The 20,571-nt window shown below is 41.0% G+C and overlaps 8 protein-coding genes across 8 annotated transcripts; 2 read left to right on the top strand and 6 right to left on the bottom strand.

The window, feature by feature from the left end:
- Window positions 1–226: 226 nt before the first annotated feature.
- Window positions 227–858, bottom strand: LOC128725904 (proteasome maturation protein). The gene is made up of 3 exons (XM_053819678.1): window positions 785–858; window positions 583–714; window positions 227–518 (listed from the first exon to the last, which is right to left on the bottom strand). Exons 1-3 carry the CDS (start codon window positions 785–787, stop codon window positions 255–257), a joined length of 399 nt encoding a protein of 132 aa, XP_053675653.1. The 5' UTR covers window positions 788–858; the 3' UTR covers window positions 227–254.
- Window positions 859–1,354: 496 nt separating this feature from the next.
- On the top strand, window positions 1,355–2,325 carry LOC128726314 (2-oxo-4-hydroxy-4-carboxy-5-ureidoimidazoline decarboxylase-like). Its single transcript, XM_053820117.1, has 3 exons — window positions 1,355–1,493; window positions 1,586–1,924; window positions 1,987–2,325. Coding segments are annotated over exons 1-3 (525 nt in total). The 5' UTR covers window positions 1,355–1,491; the 3' UTR covers window positions 2,171–2,325.
- Window positions 2,326–2,860: 535 nt separating this feature from the next.
- Window positions 2,861–3,816, bottom strand: LOC128723944 (transformer-2 protein homolog beta-like). The gene is made up of 3 exons (XM_053817709.1): window positions 3,802–3,816; window positions 3,036–3,583; window positions 2,861–2,954 (listed from the first exon to the last, which is right to left on the bottom strand). The coding sequence occupies exons 1-3, from the start codon at window positions 3,814–3,816 to the stop codon at window positions 2,861–2,863; spliced, it is 657 nt and encodes a 218-aa protein (XP_053673684.1).
- A 218-nt stretch (window positions 3,817–4,034) lies between these two features.
- Window positions 4,035–11,491, bottom strand: LOC128727299 (sialin). Its single transcript, XM_053821193.1, has 4 exons — window positions 11,161–11,491; window positions 7,446–7,654; window positions 5,028–6,104; window positions 4,035–4,950 (listed from the first exon to the last, which is right to left on the bottom strand). Exons 1-4 carry the CDS (start codon window positions 11,270–11,272, stop codon window positions 4,750–4,752), a joined length of 1,599 nt encoding a protein of 532 aa, XP_053677168.1. The 5' UTR covers window positions 11,273–11,491; the 3' UTR covers window positions 4,035–4,749.
- Window positions 11,492–12,356: 865 nt separating this feature from the next.
- Window positions 12,357–13,271, bottom strand: LOC128725954 (YEATS domain-containing protein 4). The gene is made up of 3 exons (XM_053819726.1): window positions 13,224–13,271; window positions 12,680–13,160; window positions 12,357–12,607 (listed from the first exon to the last, which is right to left on the bottom strand). Exons 1-3 carry the CDS (start codon window positions 13,269–13,271, stop codon window positions 12,444–12,446), a joined length of 693 nt encoding a protein of 230 aa, XP_053675701.1. The 3' UTR covers window positions 12,357–12,443.
- Window positions 13,272–14,623: 1,352 nt separating this feature from the next.
- On the top strand, window positions 14,624–17,900 carry LOC128725197 (CD63 antigen). Its single transcript, XM_053818921.1, has 7 exons — window positions 14,624–14,819; window positions 16,580–16,664; window positions 16,740–16,928; window positions 17,007–17,183; window positions 17,258–17,360; window positions 17,423–17,562; window positions 17,634–17,900. Exons 2-7 carry the CDS (start codon window positions 16,599–16,601, stop codon window positions 17,700–17,702), a joined length of 744 nt encoding a protein of 247 aa, XP_053674896.1. The 5' UTR covers window positions 14,624–14,819; window positions 16,580–16,598; the 3' UTR covers window positions 17,703–17,900.
- Window positions 17,901–18,056: 156 nt separating this feature from the next.
- Window positions 18,057–18,814, bottom strand: LOC128725280 (NADH dehydrogenase [ubiquinone] 1 alpha subcomplex subunit 13). Its single transcript, XM_053819011.1, has 3 exons — window positions 18,644–18,814; window positions 18,331–18,551; window positions 18,057–18,258 (listed from the first exon to the last, which is right to left on the bottom strand). Exons 1-3 carry the CDS (start codon window positions 18,735–18,737, stop codon window positions 18,121–18,123), a joined length of 453 nt encoding a protein of 150 aa, XP_053674986.1. The 5' UTR covers window positions 18,738–18,814; the 3' UTR covers window positions 18,057–18,120.
- Window positions 18,815–19,015: 201 nt separating this feature from the next.
- Window positions 19,016–20,447, bottom strand: LOC128723943 (CD63 antigen-like). The gene is made up of 5 exons (XM_053817708.1): window positions 20,376–20,447; window positions 20,122–20,310; window positions 19,883–20,053; window positions 19,562–19,798; window positions 19,016–19,491 (listed from the first exon to the last, which is right to left on the bottom strand). The coding sequence occupies exons 1-5, from the start codon at window positions 20,445–20,447 to the stop codon at window positions 19,345–19,347; spliced, it is 816 nt and encodes a 271-aa protein (XP_053673683.1). The 3' UTR covers window positions 19,016–19,344.
- Window positions 20,448–20,571: the final 124 nt, after the last annotated feature.

Raw genomic sequence — 20,571 nt, 5'->3', positions numbered from 1 at the left:
CTACTTTACAACACGAGCTAATATGAAATTACAAATATCATTCGTACAATATACATATTTTGTTGCTTTCGATCTCCATTCATTTATTTACCGTCAGGTCCCAAACTCAGATTCCAGTTTCATTTTATCATAGTCTATAATTTGATGATAGTCTATAAGATTCATATTAAACACAGGTGAAGGATTATTCTCTTGTAATCGAATTTATTGTAAACCAATCCTTCCCTGCTGGTATCGTATAATATATATCCTTCCTACATCATTCCCAGAGCTTTATCCATCACCGCATGAGGTTGGCGCATGATTTCTTGGTGCTCTTCCAAATTAAATATATCTGTATATTCGATCAGTTCATCGCGGCCGGTCAATACATCACGGGCGACGTTCGTTGATGGGAGAAACGGCAAATGTCCGACCTTCGAGACTGCTTTCAGCTCCATCGCAATCTTCAGTGGTGCTGCAAGACCTTCGCGCTTCCGGAGCATCTGCATGTTCAAGTTGTGGCGGTGCTGATCGTACTGCAAATATAAGAACAGGGTGAAGTAGAATGCTCTTCTAATGAAGGATTGTGAACATGCTTACGTTTAATTCCGACTGTTTAATTGGATGCACCGCCTGCAGCTGAGCTACACAGGTTTCATCGCGAGGTTCCAAGTGCCCAGAGAACTCGTTGAAAGTGTTCGGCATTTTAGGAGTCACTTTAATGGCAGTATCCTGTGACACCAACGAAAGGAAGTAATGTTAAAGAATACAAAAGCATTTTGGGAATATAATGCCACCTTACCATAGTGAATTATTGGAAATGTACTGAATAATTTAACAGAAAACACCGGGAATAGCTTCCGCTTCTTATTCGCGTTGCAATGAGTTAGCTGTTTTGATTTTTATTTATCTTTTCTATGGGGCTGTCAGCTTTTGGAAATGTCACATCCCTTCAGGAACTTAATGTTATTAGGGATGGGTGACCTTCATTGCATTCATTTCAATTTAAAATTTATAACAAATTTCAAGATAAATTTTAGTTGTAATGAAATAATTTGTAAGACATAGTGTATTTTAAAAAAGTCTATTAAAATTAACTAATTCCACTGCATCCTTGACAAATATATAAACATGTAAAAGCAAGTTGCTAAAAATTTTATCTTTTCTCTTTAATGCCAAACATGATTCTGTGATTATGGAATAACTGAAACAAAAAGCATTCGTAGCAGCGCTTTAAAATTTGGATGAATGTTATTAAATGTAATAACATATTTCAGCATAATCATCAATGGATTCCATACAACAGGTTTCTCAGTTTGTGTGAACACTGCTGGAAGCTGCGTTCCAAAATAATAACAAAATGCTACGGAGATAGTAAATAGCGATTAAAGCATCAATCGGGCGTACAGTTTCAATTGTTGAGGAACTGAAAGCAGTTATCTGTTGCAACAGGACGCATTAGGTCACCTTAAGCCCAGGAGTACACACCATCTATTTAGCAGATCAAAAATGTAAGTGTAAAGTTCAATTTCTGAGTCGAAATACATCTTCTTAAAAAGCATTTGTTTGAACAACCTAACATCGTTGTGCGGTTTCATTTCAGGCGGCCTAAGCTCTCTTTAGAACAACTGAACGCACTTTCACCTGTAGAGTTCCACAAAACGTTTGAAAACGTAATAGAATGTTGGCCGGAGGCAGCAATTTTTTGTTCAGCACTCTTGCCATTTAAGAGTTTTACCGCGATGATTGGTGCTTTTCAAAGTTATCTCGACCGTCTTCCGGCTGATACGAAGCTAAAGATTCTCAGACTCTATCCGGATTTAGCTGGAAAAATGCTGGATACAAAACAACTGTCGGAAGATTCCTCTATCGAACATGCCTCGGTGGGATTGGATAATCTATCAGCGGAAGACAAAAAGAAACTTACCGATTTAAATGAAAGGTAATCTACATCGCAGAAAGCTGTGCGTCGCAGTGCAATATAGTTTATTTTTTTCACCATAGCTATAAGACGAAGTTCGGATTCCCGTTCGTGGTGTGTGTTCGCGAGGCTTCTAAGTTCGAAGTAATACTTCGCAGCGTTTCCCAAAGGATTCACAACACCGTTGACCAGGAACTGGAAATTGCTCTCGGAGAAGTGAATAAAATCTGCCGCTTACGTATCTTACAGCTGGTAGATAACCTATGAACCATGTAACTGAATATGTGCCTCGAACGAACTGTTAAAATACTTTTCTTTCCATAAATTAAGGTAATGGGAAAAACAACTTTTAAACGCACGCTACATTAGATAAGTTTTAGATATATGTATTAGTTTTCGATTGGGTGAATTGAAATAAATTGAACCGTACAAAGCTTTTGCAAAAATAATATTATGCTCATTAAGCAACAACATACAATTCAAATTACTGGATGAAATGTGGTTATTAGTCATACAAGGTAAAATTTTATGTATCGCTGTTGCTCGAGAATCTCGTCGATAAGATCGGTCCGTGTAGAAAGATTTGGATTAATCTAGAAATATATTAGAATGATAAACTACGTTAAATGACCATTGGGTACAATATATGGAAAATTAAAGTATAAACACTAAAAATATGTCTGTAAATGTCTGCTCAAACCTGTGTCTAAATAAAACTTTTCTCGAGAATCAGTAAATTCAATTCAATTTTCATTTGACTTTTGCCTTATCTTCTAAATAGTTTAGGTGACCCACTGTACCTCTAAAAAAGGCACAAATTCAATTTTCATTTGACTTTTCCCTTATCTTCTAAGCAGTTTTTGTGACCCATTCTAATTTATTTTCGAAATATTTTGCATTTTCAAGGATTCTATGATATTGTTCGACTTACATAAATGTTCGATGTTTCTCGTCTTCCTAACGGCTATCATACGACGAATGCGAATAAGACCGAGAACGCCGGCTGCGACGATGTTCTTTGCGTGAATTATATCGAGGAGATAAGGAACGGCTATATGAAATGAAAAAGTAATCATTGCACATACTGCTAAGATGTAAAACGAGAAAATAAAAATTCTACCAACAAACTAACCTTCCAGTCTTTCTTCCCATGTAAATTCCGGGAGTGGGAGCGTGCGGTTGCTCGGTGATAGAATAATCTACTCGTATTCTGCGGCCATGCATCTCCAACCCGTTACAATGCATTCGAGCCATCGTAGCTTCCTGTTCCGTCTTGAAATACACAAACCCAAAGCCACGCGACAGTCTGGTCTTAGCGTCATATATCACAATCGCTTTCTCCACCGTTCCGAAGTGACAGAAAATGTCGATCAAGTAGGGCTCCGTCGTATATACACTTAATCCAAACACTCCTAGACAGCGAGTCGGTTCCGGAGAATCAACCCGGATTCGGGTCCGAGAATGGCTGGAGGACGGCGATTTGCGGTACGACACTCGACCACGGACCACAGATCGATTTCTCGAACCGTGACGATATCGGTCCCGTGAATGGGACCGATAACGGTCCCGGGAATCGGATCGACTACGACGGCTACGACGGTGATGCTCTACGCTTCTAGAACGTCGACGGTCACTCTCATAACGACGTTTTACACTGCGATCGTAATTATGCGATGTAGCCTGAACGATTAGAACAATGTTTTAAGATGAAATCCTTTTTTTTCGCACCGCTAAATGAAATATTCACTTATGTAACATTATTTCCACTTACCATTTTAAGTTTTGAACAAAATGCTTAGTAGGAAAGACAAACTCCCTCGTGTTACACGTTTGCGAAAAGAATGGCCAACGATGACTCCCGTACGAGCATCATTCGTACGTTGCCATTGGAAACGAACCCTTAGCCTTAACATTTTAGACAATCAGAGTAATCCAGCTTATTCTGTTGCTATTAGCAACCATGGCGGATTTCCAGTCTACTAGTATAATTCGGAAAATTCAAGATTCTTCATTTTTTTTAATAATATAAAAATACTATAACAACTTCGATTGTATGATGGATGAACTATATGATATGCAATTTACTTTAAAATAAACGGAGAAGCTGATTATCATATGACATCAATTATAGCTTCAATATATGTAAAGGTTTATTTTTCCACTTTTTTAGCACTTCGTACAGTTACTAAATAATATTTTGTGCTGCATGATACATTTACATAAACATGCTCAAGCTATCAAGCTACTCTTTGTATCTTTTTCCACAGTACTATATGCGCTCCTGCTGCTGTTCAGTCGATCAGACCATCTTTTTCGAAATGCTGATTTTAAAAACATCGATTCAATAAGTACACATGCTGCATGCGTGATTCCCTATTGACGAAATTAAAATAAAATAAATGCGTGCCTGTACAGTCACATATAGTCACCGGCACTAAGAATAAATGAATCTAATTTTCAGAATAAACTTAAGCCGCTTCTTGCCTAAAGTAACTAACTATTGTCACCTAATTGCTTTGCCATTGAAACGCTAGGACAACTGCATGTTCATCTTATGAATATCTCTTCTATAATGAAACAGATATTTGAGTAATCCAATCAATAGTGCAGTGTTTCTTTCTTTCGTTTTTCAAACTCCTTCATCGACTAAAGATGGCTTGAATATGATATCCATGAAGAACCACCGTTTGTGGTAGTAGAAAATAAGAGAGAATATTGTACAGCAAGGAAACGGCAACTTAGCACTGAGCATCTAGCGCGTCGTGTCATTGATTTACATCTTTTTCCTGCCATTTAAGATGAATGCTATTTTCCCAACCACGACGATAGTCTTCGCCTTACTGAATTTAACCGTTATAACTATGTTTCGATTCTTTCGCATTCAACGGAGTTGCTTCAGCTTCAGCGGTTTCAATCGAACCTGTTGGTTTATTGCCCTTATTCCAGGGTTGTTCTTCGCCAGATGCCAGACACAAATAGGCGATGATCTCCACAATGTACAGGGCGATGGTCACGATGAAGATCACTCGCCAGGCGCCGATGGTTTGCTGTGAATGGAAGATGGAAAACAGAGCGCTGTAAGACCCTGCGGATTCGCTTGAACATTCCAATGCAATACACTTACATTTCCGTGCGTGATATGGCCAACAAAGATGGGCACTATAATACCGGACAACGTAGCGGCGGTATTAGTGATGGCCATCAGCGTTCCGGCGTAGTTTGGCGCAATATCAATGTGGTTCGAGAGCAACCCACAGAACATGCCTCCGATGGCCGTAATGCCAACCGTCATCAGAGTCACAGCCAGGCCACGCTGGCAACCGATGTAACAAAGCGCCAGCAAGCAACCCATCGGAACGGCCGACGCAATGAAGGTTGCCGTTTTGCGCGCAATCGTTGTCGTGATCTTGCCACGTGATCGCAACGCATCCAACGTCTTACTGAGCGCCATGCTGAAGAACCACATCGTCAGGAAGGGGATGGCCGTGACGACGGCGTTCTCCTTGATGTTGAACTGCAGCACCTGCTTCATGTAGAACGGCAGCTCGATCAGCAACATGTACCAGCCCCAGTTGTTGCAGATGTGCGCGATGAGAATTCCGTAGAATGGACCAGAGGTGAACACCTTGCGCCACGGTACGGGTGGTTTCGGTTCATTATGGGCGCTGGCAGATCCTGTTCCAAGTGACGATGTAATGAAGTCACGTTCCTCCTGGCTAATGAACGGTTGCTTGCTGGGAGTGTCCTGGATCAGCCACAACCATAGCACCATCCAAAGACAGCTAAGGCCACCCATCACGTAGAACACCGACTCCCAGCCGAATGTACCGGCCAGCACACCAGCCATCAACATCGAAATGACCGTACCAAGGGCGGTTCCGGCGTACACGATGGCGGACATAACGCTGCGTTCGTTCGGAGGTGCCCATGAGGCCAACATCACGTGCATGGCCGGGAATGTAACGCCTCCACCGATGCCTTCACCCACGCGCATGACAATCATGGCGATGAAGTGCATTTTAGCTGCGACTGGTGTCAGCAGCGTGCACACGACGTTGATCAGGACGGAGAAGAACATTACCCAGCGGGCAGAGAAGGATTCGGCCACTCGAGCGCCCGGGACCTGCGAGACCAGATAGCCCCAGAAGTAGCAGCTTAGGATGACGCCCTGTACCGGTTCGCTCCAGATAAATGGACCATCCTAGGGGGTGAAAGATTCGACACATTAGAACTGACGCATACGTACACCGGTCCAAATTAAGGGTTGGTGTATAAGCAATAAATATAGTCATGAGGAAACAATATCTTTTTTATATGACAATCGGAAAATCAACCTACGTTCCACTTTTTAGAACGCACTCTTATTAGCATTGATTTACGCTAGCACACATTGCCAATTGAATGCAGTATTGGAAGTGAATTTTACATTGGATACAATGCGCCAATACTGCATCCCGTTACCCTGATTTCGCACAATTCAAACCTCTCATATGATCGTTTTTGTAGTCTCTTTTCGTTATAAATTTGCAAAACCATCCTCCATTGAAAGGGAAACCAATTAACAGCCAGCTGAAACCCCGAGATGCTGACGCGATCAAGAGGACCATAAAAATCATCTGTTCGCGATCGCAGCTACAACACGCCTGTAGCGAAACTCAAACCATTACGCCTTCTCGTATGTTTTGCGACTCCTTCGTCATTTTCATATTTTCGCGCGATTCTTAACATTCTTTTCCAATTGAAATGCGCTCGCACTCTCACTTGAGCATCGTCATTTTCCGGGCATTGCACTGAGAACGACCATGACCTGCGCTCTTGCGCCTGGCGCTGAGTTTAGCATCTTTTACAATTTGGCATGAAGGAGCAATCGTCGATTAATCTGCGGCTCATGTGCCTCATCTCGTCGAGAGGGGTTGTTTGATTAAAATGTGCCACTAGACAAATTGACCAAATTTTTGTCATTCCACCCGGCAAACCACCATCCAAATGCCACGAAAGGTCACAAGCGTTCGTGAATGTGTTGAATGGTGTGCAGGTTTTGTTGCCACGGATGCGGTCCTCTTGCTGAGATATCATATCTGCCGGGTTGTTGAGCTGTTATCGGGCTATAAATTGATATCATTCAGACAAATTGGCAACCGAAACCGTTTTGCTGGGCATAAATTGAACAATAATTCAATCCTATCTCATGTCGTCGCGATCGTTGTTATCAGACTTCAGTCATATGTAAAACGTTAGTAATACGCGAAAAGCAAACCGATTTTGTTTGGTAAATTAAAAAATAAAATGAGTGAAATGCATTCTTTATCTGTTTTGCATAATTATTCATATGAAGTTGTGCATATAAATAAGTTCTCGCATAACAAATAGTACCCCTGTTCGCCCGAAATTAAATGCATCTAACTCAAATGCACACGATATTTTGAGGATTTTTTCTCTACCAATAGCTATGCAGTCAAAGTTATTTGAGGTTCGAATTTTTCGATAGCGCAAAAATTAATTAAGTACATCATGTACAAAAACTGGGATCCTCGAAACTTACCTCGACCGCTTCGGTTGAGTTGCTGCCCTGGCAGACAGGTTCAGCGTTTAAGTGTTCCAGCTCTTCAATCGGTGACACGCCATGATCGGCAAGGGCCGTATGATTCAACATCGCAACCATCGCCACGCTCAGATTTACCTTCAGCCCATAGATGATGGCCATCGCGATCGAGCCGAGTACGGCCAATATGTACCGTGCCGCGATGAGGGCTGTAAGGAATGGAGAGAATCGGAGAGCACACGTAAATGGCCCCGTTAGTTACATTTGCGCTGTAAATCGTGTAACCTAAAACAACGCCCAGCTCAACAACAGTAGAACAACAGCTAAAAGGCAATTAAATTTCGCCCACCCTCGGATGAATCTCGTGGTTCTGTTGGTGCCTTTTTCCACGAGCAGCGTGGTTTTCGATGGAAACATCCCGTTCCGTTCGTCCACCGGACCACGCCATGTAAATCAGTCACACTTTGACAGAGAGCCTTCCGCCCTCGAAGCTTGGGAGCATAAATGGGCATTGCTGAAACAATAGACAGCCCGTGACAGGGTGGTGTGCATCGATCCATAACCGGTGACTGCATCTTTTCGCTTCTGCTTGCATTTTCCGCTGTGTCGATCCCTATCAAGGCTTGATTCAGACAAACAGCCCCCGTTTTGGGGTTAGGTGAAGGCAAATGAAAAGCAAAAATGTTACATCCGGTGGCTGCTAGGTGCCATTTCTCTTGCTCGTCTCTCCCGTACTTCCCACTGCTGAATGGGGACTTTTGGCGAAAATGCAACATTAATATGCAGCTCCAAGTGGCAGAGGTAGAAACGGTAGCTTTTGCTGTTAACCGTTGGAAGGCACAATTTGTTCATCGATGCACTGAGTTGAAGAAGCGCACCCTTTGGGGAAGGTATCCGTTTTCTTACACATTTCCCCGAGGGAGTGGCCGATGGAAGGGCTACCGATCTTCGTTACGCTAGGGAGAGTTTTAAGCAAATTAGGGCCGAATGTCTCGCTATGGTTCATTAGAGATTTTATGTCCAATCAAATTCGAGATCGTTTTATTACAGTAAAATATATCTCTTTTACGTTGCATTTGGTTTAAAATTAAGTTTAGATTGCAATTAGAAATTAAATAAAACATGGTGTAGCAGCATACAGTAAAATGAAAACTTTGTTGAACGTAAAACAAGCTTTTATGATTCTCTATGCACATGGTGAACATGCAATATTGAGTATTGAAAAACGACAAATCATTGAAACAATGCCCTACAGTTCACATCGTAAATCGTGGCATGGCAGGAAAACAACTCCCAATATCTCGTGACGATCGTGCACGTGGAGGAAACGTTTAGCATAGGAAAACACATTACGACGCTTTTGGCGCCAGATTCACGACAGACGAACGAACATATCCCAACATACGGCCGTGGGAAATAACGAAGAATTTCCACGTTAAAACTCGCGAAGAGGCATGCCTAGAAGGGCCTACGTCTGTTGCTGCTTCACCTGTTGCTATCTGATGGGGCCCGAATACGGCGTGTTGGGGCCACCTTCGTGTACATGTGTTTGCTGTTGAGAATGGGAGAAAATTCTCTTCTCACCGAACACCGACCGAATGCCGGTTTCTGGCGCACCACGTGGACGCGAAGGATAACCCAATGTCAAATGCAACCCGACGTTTGTTTTGTCCTACGGGACGGGAAAAGTCGTTTCATTATTCTCTCTTTTTCTCTTCAGTTCAACCTCAGTGTCGGTGTTTCGCACGTAGACTGCAATGAATCATTTGTCGGAGAAAAACTCTAACAAATGGAAGAAATGGAGCGAAAGCATTTAAAATTAAACTGCACCAATCTGCCATCCTGCACGAATGATACCCATTCGAAGAGGCGAACGACAACAAAAATACGCCGCCGTGACGTGACCCAAAATGTGAAGTGCGATCGGTGCGAAAAACTCCCGGCCCGAGGGTGGGTTTATCGGGAAGTAGAGAGGAAAAAAAAAGAAGCAAATACTGCCCTCTGGCGCTATCGCTCTTTCGCGCCAGCGTCAGAGGATGCGTTCGGCGTGTCCTCTGGCTGACCTTTCGGTCGCACGGAATGGAGCCGCTCAAGACGAGGGACGAAAATGTAACTCTATTACAGGATTGCGTATATGCTGTAAATTATACGCAATCTGGTGCAATCAACCCCCGCGGGCGTGTAAATTAGTACACCATTTAGTGGTGCTTAAATGTACGGTTTCTAGGTTTGACAATTTGCAATAAATACTGCAACACATTGCTGGTGGAACATATGTGGTTTTTACCATGTTACTGAAATATTTACCCGTTGAATCACATTTTTTAAATACCGATTCAAATTAACCGATTGCAAACCATTCTCCCCGATGCTATGAGGAGAGTGTATTTATAAACTTTGCCACAAGAATCATACTTGCTTCCCTGCCACCCATCGGATATTGTCTGAGCACAACAAATGCGCCGGTGCTATTTTGACAAAAAAGAAAAAAATCCCTCGATGTGGCATCAATCGATGCTAATAAATGAGATGAATTTGTTTGCAATGTTGTGACTGCAGAGTGTCAAACCCACGTTTGCAAAATATGTGCTCCGCAGACGATCAAACAATTTGAGGTTCGCTTGCCTCTTTTGTCTGTTCTTATGTGCGTATGTCAAGATTAAGATATCTTTAAGCTTATTCGTCCCACGTCGCGTTATGGGTTTGTTCGTGACCTAAACCTTCATGAAGCCTGTTTTAGCCCAACCCATGTAGAGCCGGCTTTAAAATGGGATGCTGACTGTAGCGTCGTCGTTGGTTCTGGTGCACCGAAGGTCTGAAGGAGTCATGAACATGAAACGCGTGATGTGGAATGGTAGTCCATGGTTAGCTATTTTCCAATGTCAGTCCATCAGGGAATCGTAACCTTCACAAATCCCACCAGATGATGATCTAAAACCCAGCACGTAAATTAAATTCCCTAGGTTGGTGGTGAAATCATCACTACCATGATTCCAGCCTTCAGATAATGTAGTGGAGATATCTCGGTCTAGTTTCATGCCACGCGCAACCGCTGCCATATGCACCAAACTAGACAAATAAACGGCGTATCGGGTGCAACGGAATAACTTTCCCTCACCCCTTGTTAGTTTCCTCCGAGCCGAGGGAAATTAGGGACGGCAGTGCAGGGACTGGTATTCCAACACGTTGGTTTAATTTTAGTTCATCCGAACCTGAATTCCGTAGTTCTGCTGTAAGCGAACGAGACCGCTAAGACGTAAGGAAGAACCAGACGAAATGCATTTGACGGAGAAGAAGAGAAAAGCGAAAAGGGATCGAAGTGATTCACCTATCTGCGGTTAAGCTGGATGCTCGGAGCTACCTACGACGATATGTCGTGGGATGGAAAACTCGTACTTGTCCTCCTTTGCAGTGTGAAACCACTGTAGGGACATAGGGAGCGCTCACATTTCCTTACCGAAGGGCAATGACCACATCCGACGGGAACAAACGGTAACGCATGCCCTTTCCAGGGGGATGAAAATAAATACAGAAGTTTGATATCGAACACTGGAGAAATTTTGAATTCCTACGCCTCTCAGCACCGTATGGAACCACACACACCGACTATGTTCGGAAGCATATGGTTTTCTCACGCACTTGTTCTTGACGGAGGACGGTGATAAGAGTATCACAGCTGGGCAGCAGTTTCTGCAAACAACTATGACATACTTACATCCCAACACGCTGCCCTGAGCTCGCACGGTTTGAACTCCCATGTTGACGGATAAGCTTTCTACTGCTTCTTTGGGTCTGTAGCACAGTTTCTGTTCTTGAACTTGCGCCATTTCGCTCGCTGGTTTCGATTTCTGTCACACCACACGGCACTATCGCGCGCACCTTTCGCGGAGCTTATCGCTAGAGATAGTCCACCTTTCCCGACCGGCCTGAAAGTCCTTTCGTATCGTTCTCCACGCGCACTTAGGGTGTGGACCGTGGCCGTGATAGATTTCGTTCGATTGACGTGACCCGCGCGGAATGCGATGCACGGGACAGTTCACTCGCGTCCGCCGATCTTAATCCTGGCGCTTTCGGTACAAGAATGACAGGGAGAGCCCAACGCCAAGCGAAGGAACGCGCATCGTGAACGCGAACCACGCGCGTTTGGCCGGCAGCCGCGCGCGAGAACAAGTTTTTGACATCCTTCTCTTTTTCGCGCGATGGCGTTGGTGGCGCGGGAATACGCACTTTTTCTATGCATGCTTCCCCTTTCGCGCAAACCGGTCGAGGCTTTTCGTTTTCTGTCTACTGCGCATCCACCGACCGGGGACGCTCCTCATTCTCTGCTCTTGCTCGCCTGATTCGGCACGGAAAGAAAAAATCTGCTTTCAAGAAAAACAAACAGTCTTTCGATACAGCACATCGCTATCATGACGCTAAGGACGTCAAATCTTGGAACACTGCCAAAACCCGGCTTAATGTTACTCCTAACCACGGAGTGGAGCGTTATTCCAGCACTCGCTTTTATGCTATGCGCGTGGTTTGAATTTTAGATGATCTGTTGCATAGAGGAAGTCTCATACGAATATTGTTAAAAGCAGCAGGCAAAATGTGTTCTTAAAAAATCTCGAACGATACTTGTTGAATGTTGCGTTGTGAAACATTTGCATAAATGGTGCAATATAACCGATGATCGCATTGACCAATGCATTTGCGAATATTTCATCATCCATATGACACTGTTGATGGGTAAATAGGTCACGTTACATCAGCTCGTTGAACAATTATGTTGGGACTACACTATTGGGAGTCACTAAAATTAGCTTCGTCGTAAAATTGTATGCCCAACATTACGATAATTTGCTGTTTTCGGTGCTTAGAAATAACTGTAACCAATTCAATCAACATTAATTATCCTTCCTTCGACGCTGCGATTTATTTTAACGTTTATTACATAAAATACAAGATTAATTCAATGTCAGCTTATTCTTATGCTATATCCAACTGAAATGATTCATTTTACGTTGCTGGCTGTTGTCCTTGCACCTTAGACATTTCAGTTTTAAATTTTGCAATCGTTTCTCTCGCAAGTTTAAGTTTTTCTTTTAGTAAAGCTATTTCAGATATGACTTTGGCCTTCGTTTCTATAATGTTTTCCAATGCTTGTACTTTCTTCTCTTCGACTGAAATAATACAGAAAATAGGAAAAATTTGAATTTACTGTTTGTACTGTACGTACTCCGAAGCTGACTTACAATTTGTATCATGTTTCCATGTACCGGTTGAGACGGGTTGTACATTCGTCAGTAGTTGTTGCATTAGCTGTGTAGGCTCCTGGAACACGATCTCTTCATACTGTTCCGATACGAGACCCTTTTTTCCTTCTATTTGCGTAGATACTTCACCGTCCAGGATAGGTGATTGAAAGAGCTTTAATATATGGTACATGGTAACCGGCCGTTCCGTTGGATCATGAAAGTGAATTTTGATCACAATTTCAAATTCACCCCAACCAGTTTCAGTAACTTCATATGGCGGTTTCGTCAGAATACGGTTTGGATTCGCGTAGCTCTCGTGCAGTTTGAAGTGAATTTTCTTTACATACGTGTGCATATCTTCGTTCTTGTAAGGCTTTACATATACCGTCCATTGATGTGTATGACCGTCTTCCTCGCGCTTTTTACCGAACGAACGTGCCACATTACCATAAACTACCGGTTTCACTATAGTAAGCCCCTGCATTGAAAACCAACAAAAAAAATTAAAATGCTTTGAGGAAAATTATGCCTTCTAACTCACCTTCACTCTCCCACCAGAGTCTGGTCCAAAATCAGTAGAAATATTCATATTTTGAATAACTTTACTGGTTTCAAGTAGAAAAATTATAATCCATAACAAGCAGGATACCAAACAGATGCAAGTTTGTTGACAGTAAACAAAACGCAAACATTGGCGGCTGTCAAATTTTTGTTTGACGTTACAAGCATGGTTGCCAGCCAACGTGTACAACACTTGTGGCCGAAAAAGGAGCCATTTCTAAAACTTATTTATTTGAATTATATTTAAACACAATAATAACATGTATGTGCAATAAAAATAAAGAAAAATAGATTAAATGAAGATATATCATGAGCTAAAGCTACATAAGATGCATGTAACCGGTACAAAATTAAATATTTTTAAATAGTATAGCGTGCCATGTGGTTTCGCAACACGTGCTATCATAAGAATGATTTTTGAAGATTCTTGCAGTTTAAGTTGCACATGGTAATGTGGCATTTTGTAATACATAAATGAACAAGTAAAAGATGATACCTGGTTAAACACGTACAGCCAACCTTAATTTCGTGTTTTCTTTCAACTATATGCTCACAATTAAGTTGAATAAACTCTGCATGATACTAACGGATAAACATCAAAGGATACAAAACAACTAATACATAAGGCTACAAAATGTTTTTGCCAAAGTATAAGTTCGTACTAGAGTTTCCATTAAAAATTCGATTTTAGCTATTGACTATGAATGTAGATAGATATATGTTAAGCAAAACGATGATACAACGAACATGCCGGGGAGTGCAATCATAAAAAATGCACTAATCTACAGTTACAATTATGATGCTATCGCGTTCTACGTCAGAAAAAAAATATTTCCGCAGGCATTCGTCATCGATCAATACTATTCATGCAACAGCGTTAGAATCATTTCTCACAACGTAATGCGATTGTCCACGAAAGTGCGCCGTGGTTCCTGTATAATGCAGGTCCAGATGTATGAGACCTACATCCATAGGGTGTCAAACACTTTTTAGAATGTTAGACCTGAACATAAGTAAAAAGGACATATGAAAGGATATGAATATATGCAAGGAGATTTCAACCTCTCATGAAGTATATGACTTATGAGATATTTAGTTTATCTATCATTCAAATAAGATTTTATTGCGAGCTGTTGTTTAACATATAACATGTTTAATATGATGATGTTTCGTATGGTCAATTTTAATGCATTCTAATTAATCATTACTAAATAAATAATTGTATCCATAATAGTTATAAATTCCAAGAGCGTGTTAGCGTGCTGAAATGTGCCTACCGTATGGTTCGTTTGACGCACTTGGCTTACACACCACGTTCAATCCATTCGCATTTTATCACTTGCCCGCGAACGAAGCGGGGATCTTTTCGCCGACTCTGTGACTAAAACGACCCCGACCAGACGGCAAGTGGAAGTCAAAGTTTGCATGCGTGTGTGATCTGTTCTGTATTACAAAAACACGTGCCTATAGTAATTATTCTACTTTGTAACGATTGTAACGATCAATCTTGGTGAAACGTGTGCTGAATAATATTCGGTAGTGTTCTGGGAATAGGTAAAAATCACCTTTGTAACGGGTGAGTTAGTTTGCTTCGTCGCAGCGTTGTAACACTCCTACGCGTCTTATCAGTTAAGAGCTTCACACTAAGAACCTCCATGACGAATTGGCGTTTTATGCGGTTTTCTATTTTTCGATTCGCAATCAATATTTACCGAATTTTATTTAAGCAAAATTTCTAGCTTATCGGCAGTAATATGATTCATCGATGAAATTAAGATACATGATACTAATCGTTACCACATAGTAACCTTGCAAATACTACACCATATAAAGTTTGGCCACGTTGAGCATTTTGCGCGGCTTAGCTTATATTTCGCTTGGCGATATATGTATACGGAACAGCGCAGCAATCGCGATAACTTTGGGCGAAAGCGAGGCTAAACGTAATGAAGGCAACCGCCTCACACCAACCGACAGCTGTTTTGGAAATGGAAAAATGATCAATTTACAAGTGTTATGAAATGTGGATCAAGCAAATCGAAAAAAGAAGAGAGACGGCATCCCACTACTACTCCGGTGTTTTCCCAATGGGGCCGGGCAAACTCAGCATAAAAGTCAACATTGAATGCCCGGCGATACCTCCATGTGCATCGGTAACCCCACCACCCATATGCTGTTGAGAGCGACAAAAAAACGATTTTACCATGCTGGATGGTAATGGTGGTAGTGCTGCCAACGAAGGCACCTCCGGTGTCACTTTGCTAGCTTCAAAAGTAGTCCTCAATTTATCCTACGAACGGCACAATTTGTAGCCCTGAAATCAAGCATGATCAAACTCGCGCCTCGTGGATAAATAAGCTTGAAAGTTGCTCCGCACGAAAACGGTGGAGGATATAGTTTGCGTGCGTCCACTACGAGCACTGCAACCCACACCGGGTGCTGAGTTGCGTGACAGGTTGCTCCACGGAAAGGAGCTGGTGACCTTGCACCTTCGGATGCAGCTCTCGGTGGCCGCAATTTCATCGCACGTTGAAAATATGTGATGGCATACAGGGTGCTAATTTGTTGGAGCGCCACTGACTTGATATCGTCTGTTCGTGGAGGTCCGGCAATTTAACACACATTGGCATGGCAAATGGGAGGAATTTTGATGAATAGGATTTTACCTAAATCAACTTCTGCGCTTCATCTTTACTCGCTTGCAATCCCTCACACAATATCTGTAACACTAGGCCCGATAACCACTTATCTAATCTTTAGCGTCTAGCAGGAGGGATTTTTCGCAGAGAAAAGAAAAGAATTTCACTTCCCGCCTTCATTGGTAGAGGCATTCACGGTGCAATTTGAGCGTACTTGTGAGTAAATAAACTGTAGGATCTTTTCCGGGTGGGAACGGCCATGATTCTTGTCGAATTCAAATGAATCCCTAGGTGGATGACGAATGAGCTGTGAAGCTTCTGGAATCGTAACATGCCTTTTGCATGTTGAGGGAATATTAGTACACATGACATGCACTTTGCTCTATAATTGGTTATATATAACTTCTATCGTAATGCATTTTTCGTGCCAGTTTTGTACATAATATGGCGTTTTAGAATATTGGTAGTGTTTGGATTTTTGGTGTACGCAATGAGTTAATATTTTTTCAAAAAGCTAAAATGACAAGTTTTACCTTAATCAAAATGAAATAAATGCAGTAATTTATAGTATTAAAAACTATGCTCGTTTTACACTCTCTAATAACAGTGAAGATAACAATTATAAACAGCGATCAAATGATTATAAAGGATAATTAAATGAACACATTTTAAATATAAACGGTTTTTATCCTTTCAGTTCTAAATAATCTTTCAAAATGGCTCTATCAACGAGTGCAAATTTAATAAAATATTTACTATTTCTATTCAACTTTTTCTTTGTGGTAAGTGTAAAAAAGGAGTAGTTATTGAAAAAATCATGAACCTTAAAATATAAAATTACTAATTGTTGCTTGTAGATCACCGGGGTGATCATAATGGCTGTCGGTTTAACCGTGCAAGGTGCATACCACAGTTTCCGTGATATTCTGGATGCGAAGTTTTTCAGCATACCCACTTTCTTGGTTGTGATTGGGTCTTTTATTTTCGTAATCGCCTTCTTCGGATGCTGTGGAGCCTATAAGGAAAACTACTGCATGACTCTAACGGTAAGCTGAACAAATTAAAAATATGTAAATGAAAATTAATCAGTGGCATTTTCTATTTCCTTTTTCGCTGCGTAATAGTTCTCCGTCCTGTTGATCCTGATATTCATTCTGGAGTTGGCAGCTGGTATTAGTGGATACGTGCTTCGCAACGATACTCGAGAGCTCGTGAGCAACGCATTAAATTCCTCGATGAAAAGCTACGGCAACGAACATAGTGGCGATATTACACTAATTTGGGATGAGATCCAGGTTGACGTGAGTATTTAGTTAAACAGTTTCGATTAATTGCTTCTTTAAGAATATTATATGATTTTGTTTCAATTTTCTAGTTCGATTGCTGTGGTGTTGATGGCAGTTTGGATTGGTCCCGCGCTAACTCGAACAAGTTTAATGAAACATTCCTTCCGATGACCTGCTGTCGACCTCTTACTGGTAAGAATTTATCATGCTGTAAAAAAAGAACGAGCTTAAATTATTCTCTTCCAAAATTATAGGCGCGGTTGGATATGTATCTTGCCCCGATGCGAACAACAGCACCCTTCGCACTACTGGATGCATTAATTCGTTTGGAGATTTCATCAAGGCACACGCTGTAAGCCTAGGTGCCGCTGGTGTAGCGCTGGCCGTTATTCAGGTTCGATGGAAACATACATGATACTGTATAGTTGCTAATATTCAAAATATACCATCATTCTTTTTTTACAGTTCTTTGGCATTCTATTTGCTTGCTATTTGGCTAAACAAATCAAGATTCATGGCGTGACCACCTACTGAGAGCAGCTCTGTTTAATCGTGTCGAAGTTTGTAATAATTGAATTATGATTTGAAAATATTATGTACAGAAACGTACAGAAGTTAAAATAAAAATTACAGATGATTGCTACTGCTTTCGTATAAAACACTACAATACTTAAAATAGGATTAAAAAGTATTTGTTGCTACAGTAGCCAAGCGAGAAATTGACGCACTCAAAACACTTCTAATTGAAATATAAAAATCTAAATAAAATCAACCTGGAATTCTTAGTTACTCATCATCCGGAAGTAATACTTTTAGTCTAGATTCATTTTGTTTACTTCTGGGGCATATTTCTCGGAGATTATTTAGAACAAGTTCGATTTATTTACAGGAACGACAAATTTTATTTAATTTCAATTAACCATTCCTCTACAATTCTGCTCGAAGAGGCTCATTAATTCATCAGCTTAATGTCTGCACGTTTAGCCATATGTTTGTAGTCGGTGTGAACGTAAAACTCTTGGAAAGTTGGTTCGACCAACTTATCCTTCGGGAGCGTCTTGAATACTGGTTCTCCGTACCAGGTGCCAACCTTAATATAAAGCGAGTGAATAATATATTAGAACATTGGTTTCAATCGAAATTAAATTTTCGGGTAGCATACCTCCCATCCCTCGACGTTCTTCATCAGTTCCGCTTCTTCGTCACGGTTTCGCCGAAGCTGTTTCAAGTACTCACGATCACGCTCGGCAAGGAGCAACGGATAGATGACATTTCTAGCAGAGCGCATTTCGACATCATTCCGGTGGTTTTCCTTTACATTGAGCCAGTACAGAAACAGTCCAAAGGTGGATATACCAGCGTAACCCGCAATCATATGCCAACCTGCAACAAAATGCAAAACGATGTTAGAATCATTTGGTTCCTCCCGGTGATATTGTGATGACATAATCAACACCTTTCCTTCTGGCGCTTACCTTTAAAGTAAGTTTTAGCGGGCACCCGCTTGAATGGGATGCTTTGATAACCTTCTTTTGGTGGCAGGTCCTGAAGCTTTGCTGGGCTGCTCATGTTGAAATTCGCCCGATATATACCTCACAAAGCGAAATTACAGACCCAGAAAGGAGGGCCACAAAACTGTGCAATTTTTTGTTTTGATACTCGCATTCGTCAAACTGAAGTGGCGTAATGTCTTCCAACTAACATGAGTGTTTATAATATGCTCTTTGGCACTTGTTTGCTATTGATTAGCTTCATATAAAAAGAAAGCCAAAATTTAAATGAAATTAATTTTAAATAGGATTAAAAACCAGAAACAAACCATTTCATTTTATTTATTGGAAGTAGTAATCATAATATAATATATATTATATATTTTTACGACACATTTCAATTGAACACGTGGCGTATACTAGATTAGCATTAATACTTTGCTTATTTGAATTCTAAGTAAAATATGTATTATTAAGGTAAGTTTTCAGTGTTTTATACACTACACTTTGCATGTTTAGATTCGATGCTGAGCATTCCGTGCTTTCAAACTTAAAAATGAGTGACAAAGCTGCTCATGCAATATACATGTGTTATCATAAGTACCTTATCAAGCTGTTTAAGATACAATACTATTTTCATTCACATGGGGTGATAGAGAAGATAACGATAAATGCACCATTACATACTAGGGTGAATCGCTTGACTCACGAATGTTTTGTAACTTTGTATAACCAAATGAGCTCCTCGTATCCGTCTGAAATACGTTTTCATCGTTGGGTTTAATAAACTTCAGATGGGGCAACAGTAAAAGCATACAAGCGGCTGCACACAACTGTGGAATAGACAAAGAGCTAAGTTGATCAAAACCGTCCAATTATTTCGGGGAAAAAATATTGCTTTACCTGTATTACTATCGCCATTAGCGTATATACTATCACCGTATGTCCAACTTCGTATAAAATATCGTACATTTTGTTTTGACACCCAGCTTCAAATATTGAACATTTTTCATTATCCGTGAGATCGCAACAAGAAAGCGGAACAAACAATGCTGCAATATCCTTGTCATGGGTTGTGATATCATCTGGGGGCATCTCTTTAAGCCAATCCGTGTAATTGTTCACTCCACAACATTGCACCTACAAAGAACACAGGAAATGTTTTTTTCAAACGATTACACACATGATAACGGAAACAGAGAAGATATAAAGCTTCATGCGTACCTGCATTTGCAGCAAATCAACGTATGATTGCAAATTAACATCTGTAGGGTAGTTGTTCACTGAGTACCATAAATTGGATTCCATTTGCGTTTCTATGCTGTGTCGTTGCTTGTAACCGATAAATGCCACAGTTGTCTCCAAACAAGAAAAGATGATTAATAGCCAACAAAACTGTATGGATGGCATTAATGTCGTTTGAAAATAAAATACTTTATATACGTGGGTTACCAAAGCCTTACCGTATGCAGCACAGTTCGGTTCCCTATCCAGATCCCAACAAATCCTATGAATGCTAGCATTAGACAAAGTGTGCCAACCAATGCCAGAAACAATATCAATCGGTACATTCTAATGTCCATAAACACATCAAGCTGCTCATATTGAAACCTGCTCATGGTGCTGATAGTCAGTAAAAATACACTTAAATACTGATACAATAATTGATTATTGGTGGCGTTTGTTATTTTCGAAAAAAAAGAGGACACAAACTCACGCATAGTAAAGTGCAGATTATGCAAAAACCAATCTTGGACCATGACGCGGTAACGTGAAACACTTTCAACATGATGAAGATGCACTACTTTAGCTAGCTCGTTGAGTAAGCAGGCAAACGAATCTCAACTGTGTTTCTGTAGAGAGTAAAATAACAACAGCGTTTTCTAACGTGAATACACACGACAACCACAATC

This window comes from Anopheles nili, chromosome 3 (assembly GCF_943737925.1).
Source record: "Anopheles nili chromosome 3, idAnoNiliSN_F5_01, whole genome shotgun sequence".
In the NCBI taxonomy this organism is placed as follows: domain Eukaryota; kingdom Metazoa; phylum Arthropoda; class Insecta; order Diptera; family Culicidae; genus Anopheles; species Anopheles nili.
The sequence above is the reverse complement of the archived record's forward strand: the minus strand, read 5'-3'. Positions and strand labels throughout refer to the sequence as shown.